The sequence below is a fragment of the Vanellus vanellus genome (assembly GCF_965231255.1).
Source record: "Vanellus vanellus genome assembly, chromosome: 24".
NCBI classification, from domain to species: domain Eukaryota; kingdom Metazoa; phylum Chordata; class Aves; order Charadriiformes; family Charadriidae; genus Vanellus; species Vanellus vanellus.
This window is the reverse complement of record NC_138929.1, coordinates 7,261,680-7,287,965: the sequence shown is the minus strand read 5'-3', so window position 1 is coordinate 7,287,965 and position 26,286 is coordinate 7,261,680. Positions and strand designations below refer to the sequence as shown.

The 26,286-nt window shown below is 52.3% G+C and overlaps 2 protein-coding genes across 2 annotated transcripts in view; one reads left to right on the top strand and one right to left on the bottom strand.

Moving 5' to 3' along the window:
- LOC309681226 (M1-specific T cell receptor alpha chain-like) overlaps window positions 1-26,286 on the bottom strand; it is a gene marked incomplete at its 5' end in the record, with an annotated part of 236,063 nt that overhangs the window by 184,929 nt on the left and 24,848 nt on the right. The gene's annotated exons all lie outside the window — the stretch shown is intronic.
- On the top strand, window positions 15,803-16,096 carry LOC309681165 (feather beta keratin-like; the record flags this gene model as incomplete). The annotated part of the gene is made up of 1 exon (XM_082495003.1): window positions 15,803-16,096. One exon carries the CDS (start codon window positions 15,803-15,805, stop codon window positions 16,094-16,096), a length of 294 nt encoding a protein of 97 aa, XP_082351129.1.

The following is a 26,286-nucleotide window of genomic DNA, read 5'->3' as shown; positions in this document are numbered from 1 at the left end:
TAATGCACTCAGTATGGGGAATAAACACAAGGACTTAGAGATGTGTGTGCAGTTGCAGGGCTATGATCACATTGGGATCATGGGCACAGGGTGGGATGGCTCCCCTGACTGGCATGTTTCAGTGGAGGGACACAGGCTCTTTTGGAAGTACAGGCTGAGAGAATGAGGAGGGGGACTTTCCCTTTCTGTGAGAGCAATCGGAGTGCATGGAGCACTGCATGGGGATGGGTGATGTGCCAAATGAGAGCTCGTGGGTAAGCATTAAAAATAAGACAGATAAAGAGGACATTGTAGAGGGTGTCCCCTAAAGACCACCTGACCAGAAAGAACCAGCAGATGAGACCCTCCACAGGCAGGTAGAAGCAGTCTTGCCTTGGTCTTCATGGGGAGCTTCAGCTACCCCAATATCTGCTGGATGGACAGCACAGCAGGACATAAGCAAGCCAGGAGCTTCCTCGAGTGCATGGATGACAACTTCGTAACACAAGTGACAGAGGACCCAACAAGAACAGGTGTTCTGCTGGACCTCGTACATACCAAGAAGGAAGATGTTGCAGATGTGAAGATCAACGGCAGCCTGGGCTGCAGTGACTGTGAAATGGCAGAGTTCAGCATCCTGAGGGGAGTGAGGAGGGGAACTAGCAAGCTCACAACGTGGGCCTTTAGGACAGCAGACTTTGGTGTCTTTCAAGACCTGATTGGACAATTCGTGTAGGATAAAGCCCTGGAGGCAACTGAGGCCCAACAAGTCTGGTTAATATTCAAGGACCACCTCCTCCAACCTCAAGAGCAGTCCATGCCAATGAGCTGAGTGTTAGGAAAGCGTGCCAGGAGACCTGCATGGATGAACAAGGAGCTCCCAGCCAAACCAAAACATAAGAAGGAAGCAAGGATGAGTAACCTGGTAAGAACACAGGGACGCTGTCAAAGCATGCAGAGATAGAGGTTAGGAAAGCTAAAGCCCAGCTGCCACTGATTCGGGGAACTGACGTGGAAGGCAATAAGAAGGGCTTTTGTAAGGACACAGGTGACAAAAGGAAGGCTGCCACGACTGAGAGACGGGACGCAGCTTGATGCAAGCAGAAAGTCGTTTATTGGAAAAACTTTCAGGGGTTATACAGAGATCGCATCACAATCTGGTTGGTTCTTTCAAACATGTACAAATAACCCTATTACTTCTACTTGGCTAAAGACAAAATCAGAAGGCCGTTGTTAGGGGCTTTCCTGTCACTTCTCACAGCCCATTGTTATCACCCCCCAGTTAAGACCTATTCATCAGGTGGGCCTTCCTGCAACCTCTTAACCCCTTAGCAAGATCTTTGGCTCACAAGCTCAGCAGGTCTCTGCTTAGCAGATGTGTAGAGCTTGGGGTTTTGATCTTTAACCCTTCTCTTGCCGAATCACTTCACAATCCTTGTGCCACAGAAGGCTGGGGGAAATGTGGTCCCACTGCTGAATGAGTGGGCCTTCTCTGATGCTGGTGGAAGAGGATAAGTTCAGGGAATACTTAAGCAAACTGGAGGTCTCCCTCAAGTGTATTACATCTTGTAGACAATGGTAATGCAGGTGTTTTACAAAGAATAAATCTTCCCCTGATTATCTGTGTGCCATGCCAAGATATGATTTTTCTCTTCAAGCATTACACTGTCCACACATAATATCCCGGTGGTGGTAGAGGGCCCACGTAACTTTGCTTTTCAGCATCATTGAAATAATGGGGGAAATAACTGTTGCAGCCCTCCATACCAATAGCTTGGGGAAGGCTGCTTAGTTTCATGGGTAAAAGATTAAAAGAGTCTGTGAAACCCAGCAGTGCAGCCCACCTGCACCCTACAAGTGACCACTGGAGTGAATTGGGAGGGAGAGGAAGACGTGGCACATCCTCCCGCAGGGAAGCCCTTGGGTGACCAGCCAAGGATTGCAGGGCTGGAAGATGGTGCGCCCATTCCTGTCAAAGCAGCCACAGGCAATCCCACCAGTGTGCCTCAGGGCAAAACCACTTGCCCACACTGCACCCATCCGGCACTTGAGCTGAGTCTTCTGCTGGCAATGACACATTCCTGCCCCAGAAATCCTGGGGCCCCTCAATCCCAGCACTCAGAAGAAGTCTCTGTGGGGGAATGTGTACGGCATAAGCCAGGAAATGAAAAGGCAGCATTGGGGAAAACAACCACCCAGCCCATGTCATTAGCTGGGATGTTTTCTGTTCATCATGAGCAGCTCAGAAAATTGCCACTTCCGTGGGCCTGGGGCAGGTCAGGGCCACCATAAAAGCCAGACCAACTCCTCGCTCTCTCATCCCCTCCTCTCTTCTCCTTCACCTTGAGAACCAGGTGAGTCTGAAGCCCTTTCCCCGTGCTCTTTTCTCCCCATGCAGATGTGTACTCCTCCATCTTATGCTGGGCTGTGGTGCTGCTTGCCGTGAGAGGGGGAAGAGGGCTGAAGGTCTGACTCAGAGAGCGTTTGAGACTTGGTTGAGGGAGCTCTTCTTTGAAGAGATAGGCAGCAGCCTCATTGGGTCTGCCATCACTTTGCATTGCCTTGCAAAGAAGATCTGGAACTTGGCTGAGGTCGTCCTTCACTGAAGAGATTGGCAGCAGCCTCATTGGGCCTGGGTGATGCTTACAGTACTGTGTCTGGGAACGCCTTTGCCTCACAGCACAGTTCCTACCTGCTGGCTTAGCAGGTGCCTTTGACATACTTGTGGTGGAGTGACAGACCCCTGGAAAGCTGCTCCTGTACTCTGCCTGCCTCTCTGTCCCTCTCTCCCAGGTGCACCTCCAGCCCAGAGACATGTCCTGCTACGACCAGTGCCGACCATGCCTGCCCTGCCAGCCCTGCGGCCCGACTCCACTGGCCAACAGCTGCAATGAGCCCTGTGTCAGGCAGTGCCAGAACTCCACTGTCGTCATCCAGCCCTCTCCTGTGGTGGTGACCCTGCCCGGACCCATCCTCAGCTCCTTCCCACAGAACACTGTTGTGGGATCCTCCACCTCTGCTACTGTTGGCAGCATCCTCAGCTGTGATGGAGTGCCCATCACCTCTGGGTGCTGCGACCTCTCTGGCATTTCCAGCTGCTACAGCGGCATAAGGTGCCCGCCCTGCTAAATCCACTGCTGACAGCCCTGACAAGGACTCCCAGGAACCTAGAAGCTGATGCTGGACTGAGGACAAAGCTGCTGGCCATGGGTTTCAGAGAGGCTGTGCATCCAGTCCTGCCCTTCCAAAGGGGTCGGCTGCGCTCTCTGAAAACATGACCAAAGTCTAACTTCCCTGCCTTATTCTTTCTCCCATCTCTTTCTTGTCTTCTCTTCTCCTGAGCCGCAAGACCCACAAAGCCAACATGGGGCATATGCTGGCCCTCTGTGGCATCTCAACCGTGGGCAGTGGGCGCAGACATTTGGCAGCTGCTGGTGCCCTCCCTGGACTGGCCACCTCCTCTACAAGTGAACTTGCTTCCCACTTCAGAATCGTTAAATTTTTCTGCATCCTGAACTCTGCTCCATGTAATTTTTTTCACAGTGGACATTGTCTCCTATTGCAAAGGAAGAAAGGCAGTGCCTTAGGTGGTGGGGGACAAGGTGGGGACACACGCAGGAGAGGAAGGGGAAGGTGGGACTCAGGGCAATGGGTCCCTTCCAGTCACTGTCTCTTGGAGCTGAGGAAGACATACTCAGCTCCTCCACAGCCAGGGGGTATCAGGCCCTGTATTCCAGCATCCCTCTTCAGATATCATCCCTTGGCCTCAGAACACGTCCTGCAACAGGGAGGTGGACCACTGCTTTCCCTTAGAGAGGAGCCCAGTGCTGCTGGAGGCTGAGAGAAGTCAGCAGCCCACAAGGCTGTGCAGAAGGGAATTCCTCCTGACCCGGATAGCCCTGGTCTGGAAAAAGAAGCTCAGTCAGAAGATGGACCCAAACAATGTAGGAGTGAAGATGGTGTGAGAAAAAGCCTTCAAAACAGCCCCCAGACCCTTCTCCTCCTCATCCTCCCCTTTGTCCCCTGAATGAGGGAGCACGACCTGCACCCAAGGGCAAGGGTAGTAAGGGCAGGAAACGTATTCATCCCCTGCCCCCAAAGAGTTCCCTGCACAGCCCAGCAGCTACACAGATGTGCAGGGCTGAGGAGACTCACAGGTTCATGTTGAAATTGGCCTGGCCAGGCAACACATGACAGCACTCATCTTTCTCACACACACAGAGTACCCATGAGACAGGGCACCTCAAGGACACCATCCAGTGCCAAAGCCCTCACAGATGTCAGGGGGACCTGGCCTTCCCCCATGCATGAAGTAGCTTTCCCCAAGGCCAACTCTTCTCCTGGCAGGGCCTGTTGCCCACCTCTGACTGGTGGTCTGCTCCCCCACGGAGATCTTGCATAGAGCTGCACAGCCTGGTCCCACTGCAGCAGAAACGGGGCAGGGCTGGGGAAGCCCATGAGCGATTGCGTGAGAAGGGCTGCAAGGATGGGCAGAGTGAGGGCACTGAGGAGAGCAGATCCTCCAGATCTCAGAACATGGCCAGGCAGCACCTGGAGGGTCCACAAAGTGGTCCTGAGTATTTTTGAAAATTATTGTAATCACGTAATTGCAGGAAGGACCATTGCTGGATGGCAGGTTATCCACCTTTCTTTGGACTCCAACCTCTGACGGACACATCCCTCAAGCTCACCAGCCAGCAATGGAAAATCTTGGCACAGGCGTGCTTTTTACACACATGGTACACATCTCCTATGGCTGCCCAGTGGCTAACAATGGCAGCAGCTGATTTAGCCTAAGCAATGCTGCAGCTGCTTCCTGAGAAGATTTCTAACAAACCCATCTGGCTGGCACCTTGCAGATGACCTGCACCCAAAAGCAGATGAGGAGACGGTCACTGCAGCAGGGCAGCTAGGTAGGCTCAACTGAGCCAGGCTAACTGACAGATGTGAGGGCTTGGACCAGGCAATATGGAACCTCCTCCTGATGCCAGCTGCTAATTAATAGTTGGCTTTTGAAGAGAGAGTCTTTACCTCCAGGCAAATTCTTCACCAGGCCAGCTTCCTCCCTGGTGTCCCAGCCCCAGCATTTGCAGCTGCAGGCAGTCTGGCTCACCCCAGACACACAACCCGTTGCTGCCCTGTGAGCGTGTCAGGGCGGCACCTCTGCCTGCACTGAAGCTGGAACTGGTCCCACACCTCCACAACTGCCCTACAGCCATCACCAGGGATGGGCCAGAACTGGCAAAACTTTGGCATTATTTTGACTTGTAAAGTGGAGAACCCCTGGAGCTGCAGCAATAGGGATGGTCTCCAGCTTTGACTTTGTCTCTCCTACACAGACTTGCCTGAAGTTGTCAGGGGCACAGAGGCAGAGAGCTGCTGGAGGAATCCTGGTTCTCCGAGTGTGGGGAGAGGCTGTGCTTCCTCATGTGCACACGCATCTGTCTGTGCCTGAGGATGTATTTGTGCCTCCGGCTTTGCATTTGTGTCGGCATTTGCAAATGCACATGTGAGAGTGAGTGTCTGCCAGTGTGTGTGGGAATAAGGGCATTCCTGTGTGTGTCTGTGCATGTGTTTGTGTCGACACACAGTTTTGCAGCTGAGCAAGTGTGTGTGTGTGTACTGTCAGTTTGTGTGTGCGTGTCTGTGGGCACATGTGTGTGCAGACAAGCACATCTATATCTGTGTTTGTACAGGAGCTTGTATTTATATCTACATGCAAGTGTGGGTGTGTGAGGGTGTATAAGCACATGTGAACACTCATGTGATGACACGTCTGGCAGTGAATGTGTGTGCTCACGCAGGGATTCCTGCATAACTGGGTGTACGTGCACATGTGCTTTTCTATGTGGTGCCATGTGAACGAAGGGAGGATGGAGCTCCCGGCCATTCTCTTTTGCAGAAATTGCACATCTCCAATTCTCCTTGCAAAGGAAGGCTGGAGGGGATCAGCCTGAAAGCATGGCCCATGTGTGCCTTTCTCTCCTTCTGCTCTCTCCTTTCCCTCTCCTCTCATGTTGGCTTTTGATCCCCTTTGCTCTACCCAGGCCAGCCATGGGGGGAACCTGCCACACCTCTCCCTCCTCAGGGCAAGCTGAGGGACTCCTTGCAGGAACTCTGGTACCACCAAAGGCACCAAATCTCCACTGTACCTCGTGCTCTCTTCATGGTACCGCTCCACCTGGAGCAGCTTTGGTTTTGTCCTTTTTGGCGTGAAAGTTCTGCTGCATCCCAGCCGCTTTCTCTGGGTTGCCCTTCCTGTGTGGACATTCTCCCCAGCAATCAGTGAGCACAGTGTTAGTCCGGGGTGATCAGAGTGGAGGCAAAAGGGGATTCTTAACTGTTCTCAGAGGCAAGAAAGTGCGGAACACAGTGCTGAAAATGCTGATACGCTGATACAAAATCTCCTTTTCCTCTCAATTGCTATTTAGGGTGAAGGAAGGGTGTTGGCTTTTGAAGTGAATGTGTTTACCTGCACATAAACCTGTGAGCAACTTCACTCATTCAACCTCATTTCTGTGTGCAGAATCAGCATTTGCATCCTACAGGAGTCTGGGCTGGGAGCAGACACACAATCCTCTGCTGCGGCACTGCTTCTGCCTTAGGAGGTGGCAGTGGTGGTTCCAGACCCCCAGGTCTCCCTGAAGGAGACCACAAAGACCACCAGGGAGATTGTCATGCATTCTTTGTTTCTACTGGTGAGGTAGATGAGACACCTGCTAATATGACGCTGATATAAATCACATGGACTCCCCATACTGGGACCTGCCTGGGTCGAGCTTTTTCTTGTCTGTGTGTTTGTTTTGTTTTGTCATTAGTCATGGACATAGGAGAAGGAAACATACAGCATCTCTTTCCATCAAATTCCATGGCTGAATTCCAAGAGGGAAATAACACAATGAAACTAATTTTAAGGTGTCTCTGTCTCTAGACAACTGATGTCCAGTTTCTATCAACAAGGATGGATTAATAACTGCAGTTATTAATAGTGGTCAAGATGAACAAATTACTAATATGTACATGCAATGGCCCTTGGATCTTGGACTGCAGAATTATGGCTGTACAGGGGAAGCAGCGCTGCCAGGAGAGAGCTGAGGGCCCCTTCCCACACCTTCAGCCTTGCACAGACACATCCCCTCCCTCCCCTGGGTTGTTGCACAGCCAAGGAAGCTCCCTGCACCAGGGTGTCACGCACAGCACAGAGGTACACGGCACTGTCAGAGACCTCAACTTCCTCCAGCTGCAGGAGGCTGTACTTCTCTGTGGTGTTCAGCCAGGTGGTGAGACGGCCGCTCTGCTTGCGACCAGCTCCTGCCTGATATGAGATACGCTGTGGCCCTTGTCCTTTCCTCTGCTGGTACCACAGCAAGGCATCAAAGTTGGGGGCCTGGTATGTGCAGGTTGTTTGGAAGGTGTCTCTCTGCTTCACCGTGACTTGTCCTTCTTGCTGGGTGACAGTGGTCTGTCCCATGGTGCCTGGAAGAAAGTGAAGGTCAGCAGCTGCACAGGGAAACACTCTGGGAAGCAAATGAGGAATACAAAGCAGGGAGACGACTCCCTGTCCCTTGCACTGCAGGAATATCCTGAGCCCTGGGGACAGTCAGGTGGAGAGGAGTAGCTCAGGGGTCTCATCACAGTGTGGAGCCTGAGGAGACCTGTGCTTTGTCCCTGCTCATCCTCCCAGCTTCTGCTCCTGCTACTCAGAGGACCAGGGAACAGCCTGTCATGCCTGACCTTCATGTGCTAGGAGCAGCACCCCTCCACCTGGGAGAGGGGCCATGGACCTGTGGCAAAAAGATTCATCCTGCTTTCCCATCCCACTCATCTCTGAGGGCTCCTAGCTCCCTGCGTAACCGCAAACTCAGCTTGAAAAGAGGGATCCCTCTGTCGACAATCAGGAGAAAACTGGAAGCCACAGCAGACTTGCGCCTGCCAGGAGGCAGAAGGGGACACCCGATTAATGTCAGTGGCATGAGAGCTTTAAAGTCCCTGTGACAGCTTTGACAGGAGCTGCTGCGTTGGAAAGGGAAAAAGGTGAGAGAGAGGGCGAGCTGCGGTCTCCTATGGTGACAGCAGGTGGAGGAGAAGAGAGAGGCAGACAGAAATGGATTGAAGGAGAGAGAAAAGACAGAGAAAGGGTCTGAGGTACCTCCTTTCAAAGACTAAGAGCATCTTGAGAGAACACATGCAAAATGACAAATGTGAGCTGATATTTCCAAGCATTTTCCTGTAATTCCAAAGTAGTTCTCTGCATGATCCTGATAATACTGGCAAGGGTTTCCTTGGGAGAAAAAGAAGTATGTGCTGATGAAAAACCAGGACTTACCCAGCAGTTGCCCCAGGCAGGCCATGAGGACGAGAAATCCGAGGTGCATGTTGAGACCAACCTGCCTGTTGGTCAAGTGAGAGAGAGTGAGAAAAACACCTCCCAGCCCTGAGATAACAGGGCTGCCGGAAGCGACTCTGTTGGGGGAGCAAAAGAACAAACGGGGAAGAGCAGTGATGTGTTCTTCCTGTGCCTGAAATGCTCCTCCTGGGTTGCTCCCTCCTCCAGCAGCAACACCTGGGGCTCCCTCAGCCAGTGCCCTTCTCAACCTTTCCCCATTAAAAGTCCCTGGGGGCTGTTACTAGTCAGCACGCAGTGGATTCCTCACCTCCCCCTCTAGAATCACCTGCTCTTCTAGGAAAAAGGGTGAGGGGTCAGCAGGGAACAGGATGAGGGATCAGGGAGTCACTCCCACTCCCAGGGAGCACATGGGGCACACATTGGAATGCTGCACTGCCAGGGGTGGGGATAGGGTAGCCCAGCACGCAGAGCTGAAAGGGCATGTGTAGGGGTGAGGGTACTGCAGGTGCAGTACCTACTCCTTCTCCCACCCCTTTCCACATTAATGCCAGAGGGATCCCATGCATCAGGCATGGCACAGAGAACAAAATGTTCATTGTCGTTAAGTTAACCGGACCTGAGTAGGCACAGACCTGTGCTGTGCTGAGCTGTATCTATCAATTGGAAAACCTGGCAACGTTGCCACAGACACGTCCTCGTCGTCTTGTAGGAGTGAAACACCGTGCTTTCATTTAGATGTCCTTTTGCTCAACAGTCACAATTAGGAGTGGTTTATCTCTAAGGAAATGCCATGAAAACTCCAGAGGTGACAATGCCAGTGAGTCTCAGCATGGGCAGGATTTGTACTATGTGCTAAACCCCAGCTCAAGCTCCACCTCCTGCTTCATAACTCAGGATTCCCAGCATCTAGAGGGGCATAACATCACCCGTGCTATCCCCTTTCACCTTCTTGTCTTCTTTCCAATTAATGGTGTTTTACTCAACACCGTGGAGCCAGAGCCCCATTCTTCCCGGGATATATCTACACCCATGGACCACCTTCATCATTAAAAAAAAAAAAAAAAAAAAAAAAAAAACCAACCCAATTTGAAATTTCTAGTAGTAATTTCCCCTGATCCAGACCACATCCATTATCTTTCCCTCTATCACTCTCCTCGTGAATGGAGTTTGGCTCCATCTGACCCTTCATGCTCCAGTTAAGTGTCAGAAAATGCTCTCTCTTAAGCTTCTCTTTCAAAGGCTGAACAAGGCCGGATTTCTCAGCTTTTCCTCATGTCACTTGTTACAGAAACACAGAATTGCTAAGTTGGGAAGGGACCTCTGTAGGTCAGTGGGTCCAAACCCCGACTCAGGAACAGTGACCTAGAGCTGCTGGCAAAGGACCATGTCCAGACAGATTTTGAGTACCTCATGGGGAAAAAGAGTTTCCTGGGGTTCAGACAGAGCCTTTTTTGTTTCAGTTTGTGCCAAATGCTTCTTGTCCTTTCCGTGGACACCATGGAATGGAGCCTGGCTCTGGTTTCTTCCCAGCCTCCCCTCAGATATTTGTACACGCTGATGAGATCTCCCTTGAGACATCCCTTCTCGATGCTCAACAGGGGCCCACCTCTCTCACCTTTTCTCTCCTTTTCTCATCATCTAAGTAGTCCCTCACTTCGCTCTCTCCAGTATGCCTGTGATGTGCACTTCCTAGCAAAAACCCACATCCCTTCACCCTCTGCAGTCCCAAGCACACCCACATTTGTGCATCCCTCAAATGTCAGCACAGACCCTCAGCCCACCTAACAGCCCTGCCTGCAGCCTTTCCCAGCAATGACAAACACACTGAGGTCCCTGCAGTCACTGGTCCTTTCACCTCTCACATACATGTGCAAACACGGTCCCTCCCATTACTGACAGTAAGAGATATGAGCCCTTTCACACCTTCTTCCTTGTCCAGTTGCCAGCACCCAGACTTTGCTTACACCCCAGTCCCTCCAGTTGCTGGCACGGAGACTGACCTGTCCTGTTTCCAGAGGCTTCTTCTTCACTTGATGGCATTGAGACCTTGCTGCACACACCCTGCTCCATGCAGTTGCTGGCACCCAGGTGTACAGTCCCCATGGCCATTGGTTGGTTGCCCAGTTATTGGCACCCAGATCTCTTTCACATCACTCGCTCCAGCCCCTGCTCACCTGCATATACGTCCTCTTATCCTCCCTCCACTCTATTTCCTCCCCTTGCTCCTCCTCAGTACCCTCTTCGCCCCTCACGCCTGACCCTTCCCCTAAGCATTCCTTAACAAGTGTTGCGGTGTCCCACAGGACCCCCCTCAAACCTCCATCATCCTCATCTTCCTCTTCTCACTTCTTGTCACTTCCAAAGATAAGCCTCACCCACCTCAAAGCCACACCTGCAGTTTCCTAATGGCCTATCAATTAGAGGCTGAAGAGCTCTGGGCTCCCTCCTTGCTTCCCTTGTCACTTACTGAGAGATTGGTGGCATTGTGTGTTTTGTTTATCACTTTCCCTTTCACTTCTTCTTCCCTTGGAAAGGAAAAGGGACTTGATGTGACAGCCTTTGTGAACCACCTATTCTCACCTTCCACGTGCCCTTACAGTGGCCTCTGCTCAACTTGCTGAGGTGTGAGGGTTCCTGAAGACACTGAAAGGCTCCTGTCCTCAGAGAAAACTGGGTCTCTTGAGTCGAGGCCATGAAAGCTCATATCGACCTCAGTCTTTGAAGTGTTACCTTGAAACAACTGCAGCAACACTAAGCCATGGCACTCACTTTCCAGGACCCCTGAGAAGTTACAAACATGAAGGAAAAGGGAAGGCTTGGCCAAATGAGCAATCAATTTCAGATGCACGATGAGTGTAAAAAAGCACTCAGGTCGATTGAAATGTCAGTCTAGAATGAGTTACTTTGCACCCTCATATTCCAAAATATCCATTTTTTCCTGTCCCAAGATGTCCTGCATTTCCTGCAAAATCCTGAATCCACCCTCACAGGTGTTGGTGTACAGCTGAGCATGAAGAGAGACCAGATTTCCACTTCCATGTAGGATCAAAATCTTATAATTCTTACTCTATCCAGCTAGGAACAGGGCTTCTCATCCACCTTCCAGTACCTCACAGAGACATTTTTCTCCAGGGACAGAGACTGAGCTTTCTTTGTCACCTCACAAGGCCTCACTGCAAACACCTGCAGTCATGACCTTCTGAGCTGGCATCACTCCAGTAATTAGACCAGGGTGGCCTGCCACCATGCCTGCTTTTGTCAGCTTCCACCACAGATGCTCTCCAGGGCCAGATCTTTGCTTTCCAAAACAGACTAAGCATAACAAGAGATGTGTACACAGAGGGACAAACCAGAGCCCAGAACTGCAGCCAAAAGCAGGATTCCCTTGGGCAGAGAAACCAGAGGAACTCAGGGATAGAGGGATCCTCCTAGCAGAGTGCTGTTGAGACACCAGCGGTGGAGGGGAGACATGAAAAGCAAGGGAACAGCTCAAGAGGTGTACCAGGGAATCTTATCCATCGCCTGGCTGATGTGTATTGCTCACATGTTGAGGGTTTCCCTGATCCCCACATGCAGGACCAGGAAGACATTTTTGATCCTGGGCTTCTTGGGCGAGGAGGTACAGCCACCGGAGCAGTCATGTCTCCTGCCAAGAGCCCTCTTCTCCACCAGTGGTCGTTGGTGGACGCTGAGGAAAGAGTAAGAGGTGGACAAGCAGGTGAGGTACTTGTCCTGAGCACTCTCTGCTGTGTCCGGGCGACCGGTACCCGCCGCGGGGCGCAGGGTCTCGGCGGACCCGATGCCGGGGCCAGGCGCAGTGCCAGTGCCAGGCGGGCGGGGAAGCACCCCGCGTTGAGGCCGGGCGGGGAGAGGCGGCCCCGGCGGGAGGAGCGGCAGCGCCCCCTGGCGGGCCCGCCCCCGGGCTGTCCCCCGAACCCCGACACACACGCCCGGCCCCGCCCGCGGTGGTTCGTGCCCGGCCGCAGCCCCGGCTCCTCTCCCCGTGGCTCCCAGGGCGCAGTAATACACCGCCGCGTCCCCGCGCCGGGGCCGGGCGAGCCACAGGCCGCTGGACCGGCGGTCTGCCGCCATCCACAGCCGCGCCGCGGGGTCCTGCACCGCTTTGGAGTCCTTGTGACTGAACGTGATGAGTACGGGGCCTTGGCCTGGGAACTGACGGTACCAGTAGATTAAATCCCTGGTCTGTATGTTGGGGTGTGAGCAGTTGATGTTGATGCCGGTGCCCTCGGTGGTCTCTGCCGACGGCTCCTGCTGCACCTGGGCTCTGCCCGCAGCCACTGCCAAGAGAGGAGGGAAAAATACCTGCCGAATGCACAGGGGAAGGAGAAGGTGCATGGAAAGGCAGCGGTTAATGCAAGCAGGCTCGTACTGACAGAGGTGGTGAAGTGAGGAGAATAGGAAGAGGGGAGTCGGAGGGTCCAGCAAGGGGCACAAAGGGTGGGAGAAAGGCAGGAGGGGGAAAGACCCGTTGAAGAAGGACAGAGCAGAGGTGGCGCTGGGCTCGCCGGGGAAGAGCCCGGGCACAGCCCCGACCCCCATCCACCCCCGGCAGCCCCACGCACCCAGGAGCAGCGCGGCCAGCCCCGCCAGCCCTGCGCCCCGGCCCCGCCGCATCCCGCCGCTCCGCCGCCCGCGCCCCGCTGTCCCCCGCCAGCCCCGGCTCTCTGCTCCGGCTGCGCCGCCTCCTCTCCTCTCCTCTGGCGCCAGCTCCGCCTCGGGGCTCAGCCCTGCACCGCCGGCGGGGCCGGGCCGGCTGTTGCTGCTGCCCACGGACAAGGCACCCCAAATCCACACCGACCCCGCCTCGGTGTCGCCATCCCAATGGCCTGTAAAAAATTCGGCACTTATTACCCGTTCCCCTCTCTCGTTGTTACTTACAGACATACCGGGAGTTCCCAATTCCCAACTCTTCATGGTGTTCATGAAAACATTTAACAGTATTGGTCCTACGACTGATCCCTACTACTAGACCCCCTCTCTTAAGTGTCAGTCAGCTGGGCTTTGAACCAAGAGCACAACTCTCTGTGCTTGGTAGTCCAGCCCATTTTCCACCCACCTTATCACTCAACCCATTTGTCACCAATTTGGTTGTAAAGGCAGTACAGGAGATGCTTTCAAATGTCTTGCTAAATTCAGTACAGCCCTCCCCTGCCCTTCCCTTCTCCACAATGCCTGTTACCTCCTGAGAAAGCAATGAGCTTGGCCCTTGGCTACACTAGAGCCTCAGCTCAGAAACAGCAGCTCCATGGAGAGGGGAATCTGCCCTGGCTGAGCTCTCCCAGCACAGCTCCCTGGCACTCATCTCACAAAGGTGTCAAAAGGGAAGGGTGAGGCCCTCGGCTATACTGCCTCCAAGCCGGATGGGAGCTCAGGCTGACCGATACTGAGGAGGGCAGATGGGCTTAGAAAAATTCCCCACTGTGCATAGCCCTTGTCAGAAAGAGGGTCTATACTGGACACCCCTGTGGGACCGCAGCTGGCTGTGGGGGATGTGGTCTTGAACCCAACATCCCTTCCCTCCCAAAAGCAGCTGCTGGGCACTCACACTGAGATCCCAATGTGGGACAGGAACATTCTGCGCATGTGCATCAAATCTGTCATCAGTTCTTTGGCTTTTGGTCCAAAATCTAGAGAGCCTTTTCTTCCGCTCACAGCACAGTGATATAAGATGCTGTGTTCATGGCATTCATTGACTGTTTGGGAGAAGGTCTTGGCCCCTGCCTGGCACAGCACCAGGCCCGTGAAGAGCACAAGTCCCTTTGGCATTGGCTTGGGCATGAGGGACTGCTATGTCCCACCCCAGACACACTGAACAGTGCATTGGAAGCAGATCCAATCAGACATGGCCAGCACAAGGTTGACAGGATTGCTCAGCCTTCCCCTTGCCCAGAAAGCAATCCCCACCCTTTGAACTCTCTGGCGCTGGGGAGAGCAGCTGTGTCCTGTCCTGGAGAGGCAGGGAGCAGGGACTGCCAGCCGTGCTGAGGCACTCCCAGTAGTGGTATGCCGAATTCAACTAAGGATGCAAAGTGGAGTGAAAGTGTTGGTGTTGGGGCCTGAAATGTGCAGTATCGGAGTGTGAGCTCTGCAGAGGCAGGACAAGGAGGGCTCAGGACACAGGGGCTGCATTTCAGGGCCTCTTCCCTGGACAGGTCTCCAACAGGCTCCTTCTGACCCTGGGAACCTGCTGCTCTGTGGTGCTCATGGGAGTTTCCGCACCATGACCGGCACACTGCCTTGTGATTACAGACATGCAATGATTCACATACACATACTAATGCACACCAGCATCAAGTCATCCAAAAATTTGTGCTTCTGTAGTGCATCCACACAAACACAGCTGCACATAAGTGCACACAAGACAAGAAGGCACGTAGGAATAAAACCAACTATGGACTCTGCAGAGGAGAGCTGGGACACCTGCTACATGGCTGGAACACTCTGGGGAAGCACAAGGCCCCAGACATGCCCATGCCATTGTTTGTGTACTCATGCACTGCACAGAGGGGGGAGAAGTCCAAACCGGCCAGAATGTTTTCCTGAGAGCAGTGTTAGGCAGGATGGGGTCAAAACCTAAGAGCACAACGCACACACCTGGGGAGGCAACAACAAGTGACCACTGGGGTGAGCTGAGGAAGGAAGAAAGACAAAGATAGGGTATGTTCTCATGCACAGGAGCTCATGTGCATCAGGCTGAGGAAGGCTGAAGCTTCTTCCTGAGAATGACATTTCAAACAGCCCCAACACAGTGACCAAGGCTGATGTGTCTTTTCTGCCCTGAACCCATGCTGCACTGCAGCTGAGACTTCTGCCTGCACTGCTGCATTCCTGCCCTGGAAATCCTGGGGACTTTCATCCCTGTGCTCACAAGAATCCTTCACTGGGGAATGGGCATGGCACAAATCTGGAAATGAAAAGGCAGCAGTGTTGGAAACCAAAGCACAGCCCATATCATTAGCCGCGATGGTTTGCATTCAAGATGAGCTTGTCAGGAAATTGTTACCTCTGCAAAGGGTGTCTCTGGTCCTGTGGCCATGAAGGGCAGGTATAAAAGCCAGCCCAAGTCCCTGCTCCCTCATCCACTTCTCTTGCCTGCTTCTCCTTGGGAACCAGGTGAGTGTGAAATCCTTTCTCCTCCTCTTCCAAAGTGAGATCCTGTCCTGGGCTTTGGGTCTTCTTTTCATGACAGAGGGAAGCAGGGAGAAGGTCTGCATAGAGAGAGGCTGGGACGTGGCAGAGGGTGCTTTTGGATTATGCACTAGGAAGGAGCCTCCATGTTGGAGGCTACTCTTTGCAGAGCAGTGAAGACTGTGCGGCTCCTGCAACACCTCCCATCTCCCCACTCAGTAGTGGCCTTGTCTCCTTTGTGATGGGGTAACCAGGCTGCTCCTCACCCACCCTTGTGCTCTGCTTCCTCCCTATCTTCTCCCCCAGGTGCACCTCTAACTTCAAGGCATGTCCTGCTACGACCAGTGCCAGCCCTGCGGCCCAACCCCGCTGGCCAACAGCTGCAATGAGCCCTGTGTCAGGCAGTGCCAGAACTCCACCGTTGTCATCCAGCCCTCTCCTGTGGTGGTGACCCTGCCTGGACCCATCCTCAGCTCCTTCCCACAAAACACCGTTGTGGGATCCTCCACCTCTGCTGCTGTTGGCAGCATCCTCAGCTGTGATGGAGTGCCAATCACCTCTGGGTGCTGCGACCTCTCTGGCATTTCCAGCCGCTACAGTGGCAGAAGGTGCCTCCTCTGATCAAGATGCTGGGCAAACCCCAGGGAGACACCTCGAGGAACTCTGGACACGTTGCTGGGCAGAGGATCAATGCATTAAGTGCTGTTTTCAGTAGAGATGAATGGCTTTTCTTTTCTTTCCCTTTTCCTTGTTTGCTTCGCATCCCCTTTGCAGCAAGATTCCCCCAAGGCCAGCCTGGTGGGAACCATCTGTCTCCTCTCTCTATATCGAGCAGACAGACAGACATGATGCAGGAACATCTTCATTGCCAGGGATCGCAGATTCAAAGCTGCCCCTGGGTCTCCATGAACTGGTGGCCCCCACGTGGAGTCACTTTGTTTGCTTCTTTTGCCTCATTAAATTTCTGTTGCATTCAAGCTTGGCGTCAATGTGTTCTTCCTTCCCTCTCCCCAGGCTGCCAAAGGTGAAGGGGTGGAAGCGGGTGAGGGCTCAAGGAGACCCTTCTCTTTTCACAGACAAATGGGTGGTTTGGACACCCTGCATTGGCTGCTCTTTGCATAAACATTCCTTGAGTTGAGGAAGACATCCCTGGCTGCTCTGCTGCCAGTGACCATCAGGCCTTGCCGTACTTCTTGTCAGCTAACAAATGTCCAGGAAGGCAGGAGGCCCTGAGGGCTCATCAGCTCCATGAGCTCTTGAGGAAGAGCATTCCTCTTCCTATGGCCAGAGCTGCTGTGGGGTGGTGGGGTGACGGGTGTGGGGCTCTGGAAGGTGATTTGCTTGCAGAATAGCAGAAGTGGTAATGCAGGAAAAAGCCTTTGGGATGACATTTCCCCTCAACCACCCACTCTATGGGCCATGGCCTGGATGCATCAGCAGGGAAAAGTTGCCCATGCTGCTGAATGTATCAAGCTAAGCGTGTGGGAGCTGAGAGTGGTCAGCACAGAAATGGGGACAGTGAAAGAGTGTATTTCAGAAGGAGATGAAATTGCTCTGATACAGAGCATGCAGGAGAAGGGGAAGATCAGCAAGGACGAGGGTACTGGGTGCACTTCCCAGGAGCGCTGAAGGCAGGTGCAGAGCTCTTGACTGCTTCATTGGTCCCCCCTGAGAATTTCTGCTCAGGAATTGGCTGCCATTATGACAGGGGCGGGGCAGAGGATTTTTTTACATGTAAACGTCACCCCTTTTGAGCACTGGAAATGTCTCTTGGTCGCCACTACACTCTCATATCCTATTTCCTGCATGAAAATCCAGTTGATGTGGCAAAACTTACAAGTGCAAGGATGGAAATCCACCCACGCATGTCCTCCACTGAGAGGGAATCTTCTCTCATCTTAGAATGATTGAAGACCAAAAGTTTCAGTCTCTCTTCTCCAGTGTCTTCCTTTCAAAGGTGCTGGAGGGCTTCCTCAGGTCAGGGGGCATACCCGTCTCCTTCCACAGCTGCACAGCTCAGCTGTACTCCTCCCGGCTCCTAGGCAGGAACCAATGCTTCCTCTACACTCTCATCATCTATGGCCACTGCTTGGCTATGTGCACCCCACTGCACTATGCGGCCATCATGCATCAGGCTGTGTGCGTCTGCCTGGTGGCGGGGACATGGCTTGCCGGTTCCCCGTCTCCTTCTCTGCATGCAATACTCATATGGCTTACTGCGGGCCCAAGCACATCCACCAATCTTTGGTGATGCACCAGTTCTCCTGGACATGTCTTGTGCTGGCGCTTCTGCCTACAAGGCCATGATCATCCTCAATACTGGTGATGAGACCCTCCACTGCTTCCTCTTCATGCTCACTTCTTACAGGTGCAGAGCGAGAACCACCCTGTGGCTCTGCTGTGCAGAAGGCAGGCACAGAGCTGCCTCAACCTGTGCTTCCTGTTTCACAGCTGTGACCTCTTTCTATGTCTCATGTGTCTTCACCTGTGTGAGAAATGTCCTCAAAATGGTCATGTCATGGTTTAGGCCAAAATCCACTACTGGGGACCTGATGGACCCCAGATGGGACCAACAGATGTTCCCCTTTACCCCTCTTCAAAGAGAGAGGCAGAGGAGGAAAAAAGAGACTTATGAGTTTAGAAGGAACTAAAATACTTTAATTAAATATTAACAATAAAATAAAAAGAAATAATGAAATATATACAAAACCATATCAAACTCCCAAGATGACAATCACGTCACCGACTGGCACTGGGGCCGTCCCAGGCTGTACTCAGTGACGGATGGGAACTGGATTCTGGATGTGTATTCAGGATCGGGATCACAGGCAGACAAACGGAGTCCTCCTCAGACGTCGGCCATTGAAGGAAGAGAGCTGACCCTTTGATCACTGAGTTTTTATACTGACCATGAGGCAGATGGGATGGAATACCCTGTTGGTCAGTTTTGGGTCACCTGTCCTGTCCGCTCCTCCCTGCAGGTGAGACCCCACTATGTTTTTCTGCTTCCGACCGCCCAACGGGGCAAATAACAAAGTTGGTTGGCCTTGGGTGTTATAGCAATAAGTATAAGCAGAGCCTCTCTGCATACCATGCCTGGGCATCAGCTATAAACAATTGGTCTTATCACTCTGAGAGAGTGAACATTGTCTGCACAATATGCTGTTAACTTCAGCAGTTAGAAGAGGCCTAGCTAAGAAGCAAAGTTACTGAACAAAATTGGTTCTGTTTTACCTCAAACCAGGACAGGTCACTAGACAGAGCAGTGGTTGTTCTTTACATCATTCTTGCTTCCCTGCTTATCCTCTTGATTTACACCTTAAGAAACAAGAAGGTGAAAACTGCTCTTATCTGTTCATATCCAATAAAGAAACTCGCAGAGTTATAGTGTTTGACAGGAGAAATGATGCGTAGAACTGTTTCCTTTGAAGAAAATGCTCTAAAACTCGACTGACCAAAATGGGGTAACCCTTCTGTGGATGGGATCAGTGCAGTGTCCTGTGCCCTGGAGAGGTGGCAGCACATTGCACTGTGCTGTGGGAGTGACTGAGCACTGGCATAGGTATCCCAGGGAGTTTGCCAAGTCTCCCTCCTTAGAGATATCCAAAAAACACCTACACACAGTCCTGGGCAACTTACCAGGTGGCCCTGCTTCAGCAAGGCATGTGGACCAGATGAACTCCTGGGGTTCTTTCCAACCTCAACCATTCCATGATTCTCTCATTCTGTGACAGCAACTGATGTAAGCAGCTCCAGGTTCCGAGTACCTGAAGGGATGTAAGATTATCTCTACTGTCTCTCTTTCTTTCTAGTCTTAGCGCTCATAAATGGCATTTGAAGCAATGCTTTGAAGAGGCTGAGCGCCTTTCTTACTGGGTTTATTAGTACCATTCCTGGTGTCCCAGCCTCAGTGTTTGCAGCCTGTGGGGAGTCTGGCTTGTCCCAGGCTCACCACTGAGGCACCACTCCCTTGACAGAGCTGGGGCTGGTCCCACACCCCCACATCTCCCTTAAGGTGATCACTTAGGACAGCAGGGAGCATCTAAGACTGGGGGAGTTTTTTCAATTGTAATGTGGGGATTCTTTGTGGCTGCAGCAATAAAGATGTTGTCTCGAATTTATGTTATCCCTGACCCACCAGCTTGGGACAGGGAGAGGCTCAATGTCTGAAAAGTCCATGACAGCTTTGATTCCACTGTGGTTTCTCTCTCTTCTAGTGAGAAAATAGCTGACTGAATGAGTGCCAAGCTCTTGAGCTCAGTAAAGCTGATAGTGCCTGATTCATGGCATAAATTGTAGGGTCTGAAGGATTTGCCTAGAGTCATCCCAAACTCTGAGAGCTGGCATTGGGCACGCTAGTTCTCCGTCATGTGTGTGCAAGTTCATGCTCACATACATGTTCCTCAGGCTGTGCTCATGTGTGCCATGTGTGCCTTTGCACACATGACCACCTAGGCCATCCCCCCTGCCATGCACAGGGACATCTCTCACTAGATCAGCTTGCTCAAAGCCCCATCTAACCTGACCTTGAACACTTCCAGAGATGGGGCTTCCTCCGCACCTCTGGGTAACCTCTTCCAGTGTCTCACCACTCTCATCATACAAAAATTTCTTCCTTATGTCCAATCTAAATCTATCCTCTTTCAGTGTAAAGCCATTGCCCCTTGTCCTCTCACTACAGGCCCTGGCAAAACGTTGTTCTCCTTCTTTCTTATGAGCTCCCTTCGCAATATTGCAAAGCCACAAGAAGGTCTCCCCAGAGCCTCTCTCAGCCTTTCTTCATAGGAGACCTGTTCCAACCCTCTCATCATTTTTGTGGCCTTCCTTTGGACCTGCTCCAACAGATGCTACAGTCGTTTCCCACAGTCAGTGAGAAGATATCAGATCACGTGTGGGACTTATCCCACCCCAAAGCACATCTCCACAGTAAATGGGGTGAATCATCTTTCTGGGGACACTGATCCTGCAATTGACCAGTGGTGGCCTCTGAACTCTGAACTAAGCTCACAGCAGGACCTGCCTACCTGGTCACGTGTACATGGCTTGCTTCATCATAAGATCAGAAGTGGCACCACAGGACGTTCCACCAGAGCCCGCAAGCACCTCCATCCCATGGCTAAACCCCATATCCATGCCCATGGTACTCAGGGACAGATGGATACCAGGGAAAGGGCTTTTGTGTGGGTGAATGGGCTCAAGCTGGGCACCTTACTCTCATCAGCTGCATCTCTGGCTCTCACTGAGTGCAGATCAGTCTTCCCTCAGCCACAATGAACCCTTGGAAACAGGACTTGCAGAAGATGACTCTGTCAAGTCCACATCCTGTGCCCTGGACAGTGTAGACAGCCTCTCTTTGGGTGTCTTGAGTCCTCTCAAATAATTCTAGATGATGAGAGGTCTCGATTTGAGTGTGAGAGTGTGTGGATGTTGTCTAAGCCAGCTGTTTAGTGTGTCTTGAGTGAACTTTACTGGAGTGTCCCAGCATGTGAGAGGAGTCATCTGTCCATGCTGACGCGTCTTGCACTGGAAATGCTTGGGCCTCTCATCCTGTCACGCAAATGATGCCTCCAATAGGCAATGCGCCTGGCATAAAGAAGGAAAAAAAAGACGTTAATTCAGGACGCCAAAACGGAGTCCATAGCATTAGCTGGTATGTTTTGCATTCAGGAGGAGCTTGTCAGCAAATAATGCCCTCTGCAAGGGATGCCTCTGGCAGCCTGGGGCAGTTAAGGACCATGATAAAAGCCCGCCCAGCTCCTCACTCTCTCATCCGCTTCTCTTGCCTCCTTCTCCTTGGGAACCAGGTGAGTCTGAAACCCCTTCTCTTTCTCTGCTGTCTCTAAAAGGAGGTCTCACTTCAGTGGAGCTCTCAGCTGATGCCAAATTTGTTCTCTGCCAGGTCGTGGTGCTGCTTGTCACAGGAGAGGGAAGCTGGATCTGTGCCCGTGTGGCTTCTTTAGTAAGGTGCAGTAGCTGCATAGGAGCAGGTGGCTCTTTTGGGCCCTGTCACGCCAAGGCCAAGAAGTCCTCACACATCTCTGCACAGGCTCTGTGTCCCAGCCCTGCATGTTCTTTGGCTCCCTTATGGTGTTGTGACAGACTGCTCCTCATGCATCCCCATGTTTTCCTTTCTCACTGTCCTCTCTCACAGGTGCACCTCCAGCCTCAAGACATGTCCTGCTACAACCAGTGCCAGCCCTGCCTGCCCTGCTGCCCGACCCCGCTGGTCAGTAGCTGCAATGAGCTCTGTGTGAGGCAGTGCCAGAACTCCACTGTCGTCATCGAGCCTTCCCCTGTGGTCGTGATCCTTCCTGGACCCATCCTCAGCTCCTTCCCACAGAACACCATTGTGGGATCCTCCACCTCTGCTGCTGTTGGCAGCATCCTCAGCTGTGATGGAGTGCCCATCAACTCCAGGTGTTGTGACCTCTCCTGTATTTACAACCGCTACTGTGGCAGTAGATGCCCCCCCTGCTAAAGATGCTGTGAACGACACCGGATAAGGACCCCTTGGAACTCAGAACATGACACTGGACAGAGGATTGTACTTCATGCCATAGTTTTAAGAGCAGCTGACCATCTCTGGGTGCCCTTCGAGGCCAGACTGAAGGGATCAGCCTGCGCTCTCTGAAAACACAGTCAATGTTTACCTTTCCTGTCTTTTCCTCACCCTGTTTCTCTCTTTCCTTTGTTGTCTGCTGCTCCCCTCAAAGCCTGCTGTGAGGACCCCAGAAGCCAGCCTCGAGGGACCTGCTAGCCTGTCTGCCTTTGCCGGGTGGGTCAAGAGATGCGCTGTGGGAACTCTGCCACAGCAAAAAGGGAACACATTCACATCAATTCCTACTCCTCCCCACACCGGGGCCTCCACTCAGCTTGACTTCATTTCCCTCTTTAGACTCATTAAACAATCGCTGCAACCCTATCTGTGTCCCTTAGGTGGTCTTCCCATCTGCGTGCTGACTGTTGAGGGAGCAAACCATTGCTTGGGAGGGGAATTAGGTGGGGGCACAGGGGAAGACTTCATCACTCCTAGAGGCATTGGAGGGTGGGACACACTGCAGTGAGTCCTCTTTCAAGAACTGCCTCTTCAAACTGAGGGTGACATCCCTAGTTACTCCACAGCCAACGGCCATAAGCCCTTGCCTTGCTGCAACTCTGCTCAGAAATACCCCTTTGCCTGTGGAGCAAGTCCTGTGAACAGGAATCCTGATAACTGCTGTCCTCCAGAGAGGAACTGTGGGTGTGTGGGAGGCACCAGGAAAGTCAGCAGTCCCACAGGCTCTTGGGGAAGAGTGCTCTTCTTGCTTTGGGAGGAGCTGTGCTGGGCAAGGAAGCCTCAGAAGACAACGTTCCCAAAGGACAGCAGGAATTGGCAATGGGTAAATAGCCTTTGGGGATGGCCCACAGTCCCTAATCCCCCTGCCCCTTCCCTCCATCGCTTGAACTTGAGGCCATGGTCAGCACGCCTTGGCATGAGCAGCAAGGACACCTTCCCCATGGAGCCCTATCACCCTCCAGTACACTGTCTGGCATGGCCCGTCTGTTGCCAACACGTGCGGGGCTGAGGTGTTCACAAGTCAGTATTGGTATCAGCTACAGCAGGCCACACACTGGAGTCCCCTGTCCCTGTGAACCCAACAGCCCCTTGGGTGAAGGCAGGCCTGGGACAGTGGCTGGTGCCCAAACACGCAACACTGCTCTGTGCTGCCTTGTCTTCCTCGTGCACAGCTTTCCTCAGGCCCAGGAACTCTACAGCCCCACAAGTGCCACAACCCAACTCTGGTTGGGAAAGGTGCTGTGTGAGAGGAGCTATTCCCAGCTCTGAGAAGTCATGGCAGTGACAGTGGGATTGCATTCAAGCCTCAGCAGGATCCGTGAGCTGTCTCTGAATGGCACAGAGCACGCACCAGCCCAACCATAGTGCTCACGGTGCGGTGCCTTTCCCCAGGCACCAAGCTCCTTCAGCATTCCCAGAGCCCTGGCGCTGAAGTGGCCCTTGTGCTCCATGTAGCACCGCTGCTCCACACACACAGGCCGAGGCCGTCCCACAGCTGCAGACTCTGTGCCCATGTGGTGTGGGAGTTTGCCCTCACACAAACGCCACACACTGACAGCACCACAGGACCAGGGCAGAGGACAGAGTGATTCCTGCGTGGGGTGAGGACTGGCGGCACCTCTCCCCAGGCCAGGTTCTGTGGGAGGCAGTGCTGAGTCAGGTGGTAACACGGGGACAATGAGCATCAGGACCAAGCCCACCTAGGCCCAATGCAACTGTGGGTCCCAGCTCTGGCTTGGCCCCTGGCCCAGGGTCTCTGTGAGAGCACAGGCCTAGCGCAGGCCTGCACCAACTCTGCATATCTCTGCCTGTGTCTAGCCGGGGATACTACTGTCCTGCTGGCCTGGCCAGGCTCCTACATAGTCCCTGGCAGTTGCTGGATCGAGCCTTTACCTCATCCTCTCTTGAGTCTGGCCTTGACCTAAGCCCCAGCCCCAGCTCTCACCCTGAGACTGAGACCTCCTACACATCTGTGGCCTACAATAAGGCAATAATCAATAGATTTTTCTGGGGTAGAATTATCTGCCATCTAGAATAGAAGTCTGAGATGGACCAGCTCTCTTGTTTTTTCTCAGCAGAGCCCTACACCAGGGAAACATTTCTATCTGCTTACGTGAGCAACTGGCTCCCTAGGGCCCATGTTTCCCCAAGACCAGTGAGGTGGTGGTGAATACATACCCACATCAATAGCCAGGAAAGCACTGGCTAGCAATATTCTTGGAATATCAGAACCACACAGAGTTTTTTTGACTCATGTGATTACCCTCCAAACAGAGCTCTCTTTCCTGAAATCATCATGTTCCTTTGAAATCACAATGTTATGGATATTGCTCTCCAGGGGAAGCAACTGCAGCACCCTGCTGGCTATGGCGTGCGGATACCGCTGTGTCTTTATCCTACATCACCGTAACAAGGGATTACCTTTTGAACAGATTGTAAAACTGTGTTCTCATAAGCCACTACAAAATGATCAGCTACTGATGCATTTTTGTAAAATACGTAGATGGAGCTTTCCTTGTTGCCACAGCTACTCAAAAAATGTTTCAGAAGACCCAGAGCAGCAATTTCCATAAATGTGTTCCATAAATAAAACCAGGGGAAGTTGGACTAGATGACCTTTTCAAGGCCCTTTCCAACTCAAACCATCCTAAGTTTTCCTGGGTCCATGAATATTTGCGGTTCAACAGTAAACTGTACTGGGTGTGCCACTGGGTTTAGGTATCTTCCTCATATTAGATATTGTGTTTGATGCTTCTCTGCCATCTTCAGTGGCTTCTAGTTGTTTTCAGAGACCCTGGCTGTCGTATGACTTGTGACAGAAGACGGGACATTCACTGCAGCCATGGCTCTCATAAAAACATTGCAGTCTTTAGGTCTTCCCAGGTGGGCCACAAGTCTGAAGAACACATTCGACTAAATCAAGCAGGCAGGAGCCCTTACTGACATCTTTTTTGTACACAAAACTTGCCTGCTTTTCCCAAGAAGAAATATGCTTGAGCTGCCCTTGTTCACCTCAGAACACTTGCGCATTCTTCCAATACCATGGATGCCTATTATCAGGCACTTCCTGAACAACAGGGCTGGAGCCCTCAGATCTCTCCAGGGGATTTTCCCCCCTCTGTCTTGTTTTCTTCTGGAAAAGCAGGAGGTATTCTCCTGCTTTTCTGATTGCTCTGCTAAAAGTGGGATAAATACTTTTGAAGAGCATCTGTGTAGACCTAATCTTTCTCAGAGGCCACCAGACCTGGTGTCCGGGGAATGTCCCTCATTTCAGCATCCAAAGAGAGGACACTATCAGCCCTCAGGCCTTCCCCGGATAATAGCAGCACCCAGAGTTGCTCAAACTAATTGGCAGGCACCAGATACATTCTTTCCACATAGTCCATCCATGCTTTACCAAAAGACCTATAAATGAGTAGAAGAGCAAAACTTATGTACTCCACACATTTAAAAAGGATCTTTCCAGAGCACTTCCTGATACAGCACTTGTGACAATCTGTAACACCACAGGACATTCTCAGGGACAGCAGACAGCAAGCTGTGGGCATTCATCAGTCGGCAAGCAGTTGCAAGCCAAAGAAAGTTATTAAGGGCATCGTCAAGTTTGAACCTCCCCTGACGCTGCTTTGAACCATTGCCATATGTCCTGTCACTGGATCCCAGGGAGATCAGCACATCCCGCTCCACTCCCCCTCCTCAGGAAGTTGTAGAAAACAATGAGGTCTCCCCTCAGACTCCTTTTTCCCAAACTAGACAGGCCCAAGCTCCTCACCCACTCCTCACAGGACATTCCTTCCAGCCCTTTCACAGGCTTTGTTGACCTCCTCTGGATGCATTCAGGTACCTTCAGTTCCTGCCTAAATTGTGGGGCCCAGAAATACACACACTACTCAAGATGAGGCCACACCAAGGCTAATACAGCAGGGTAATAACGTCTCTTGACTGTCTGGTTGGAGTGTGTTAATGCACCCCAGGATGTGCTTTGCCCCCTGGCTGCCAGGGCACACTGCTGACTCCTATTGAGCCTGCCATCAACCAACACCCCCAGGCCCCTTTCTGCAGGGCTGCTCTCCAGCCACTCCTCTCCCAAGTTATACTTGTGTCTGGGGTTATCCCATTCCAGGTCCACAATATGTCCTTTGGACTTCTTAAATTTCACACCATGAATGATTGCCCAATGCTCCAATTGTTCTACATCCCTCTGAAAGGACTCTTGTCCCTCAAGAGACTCAGCAGCACCTCCCAGTTTGGTGTC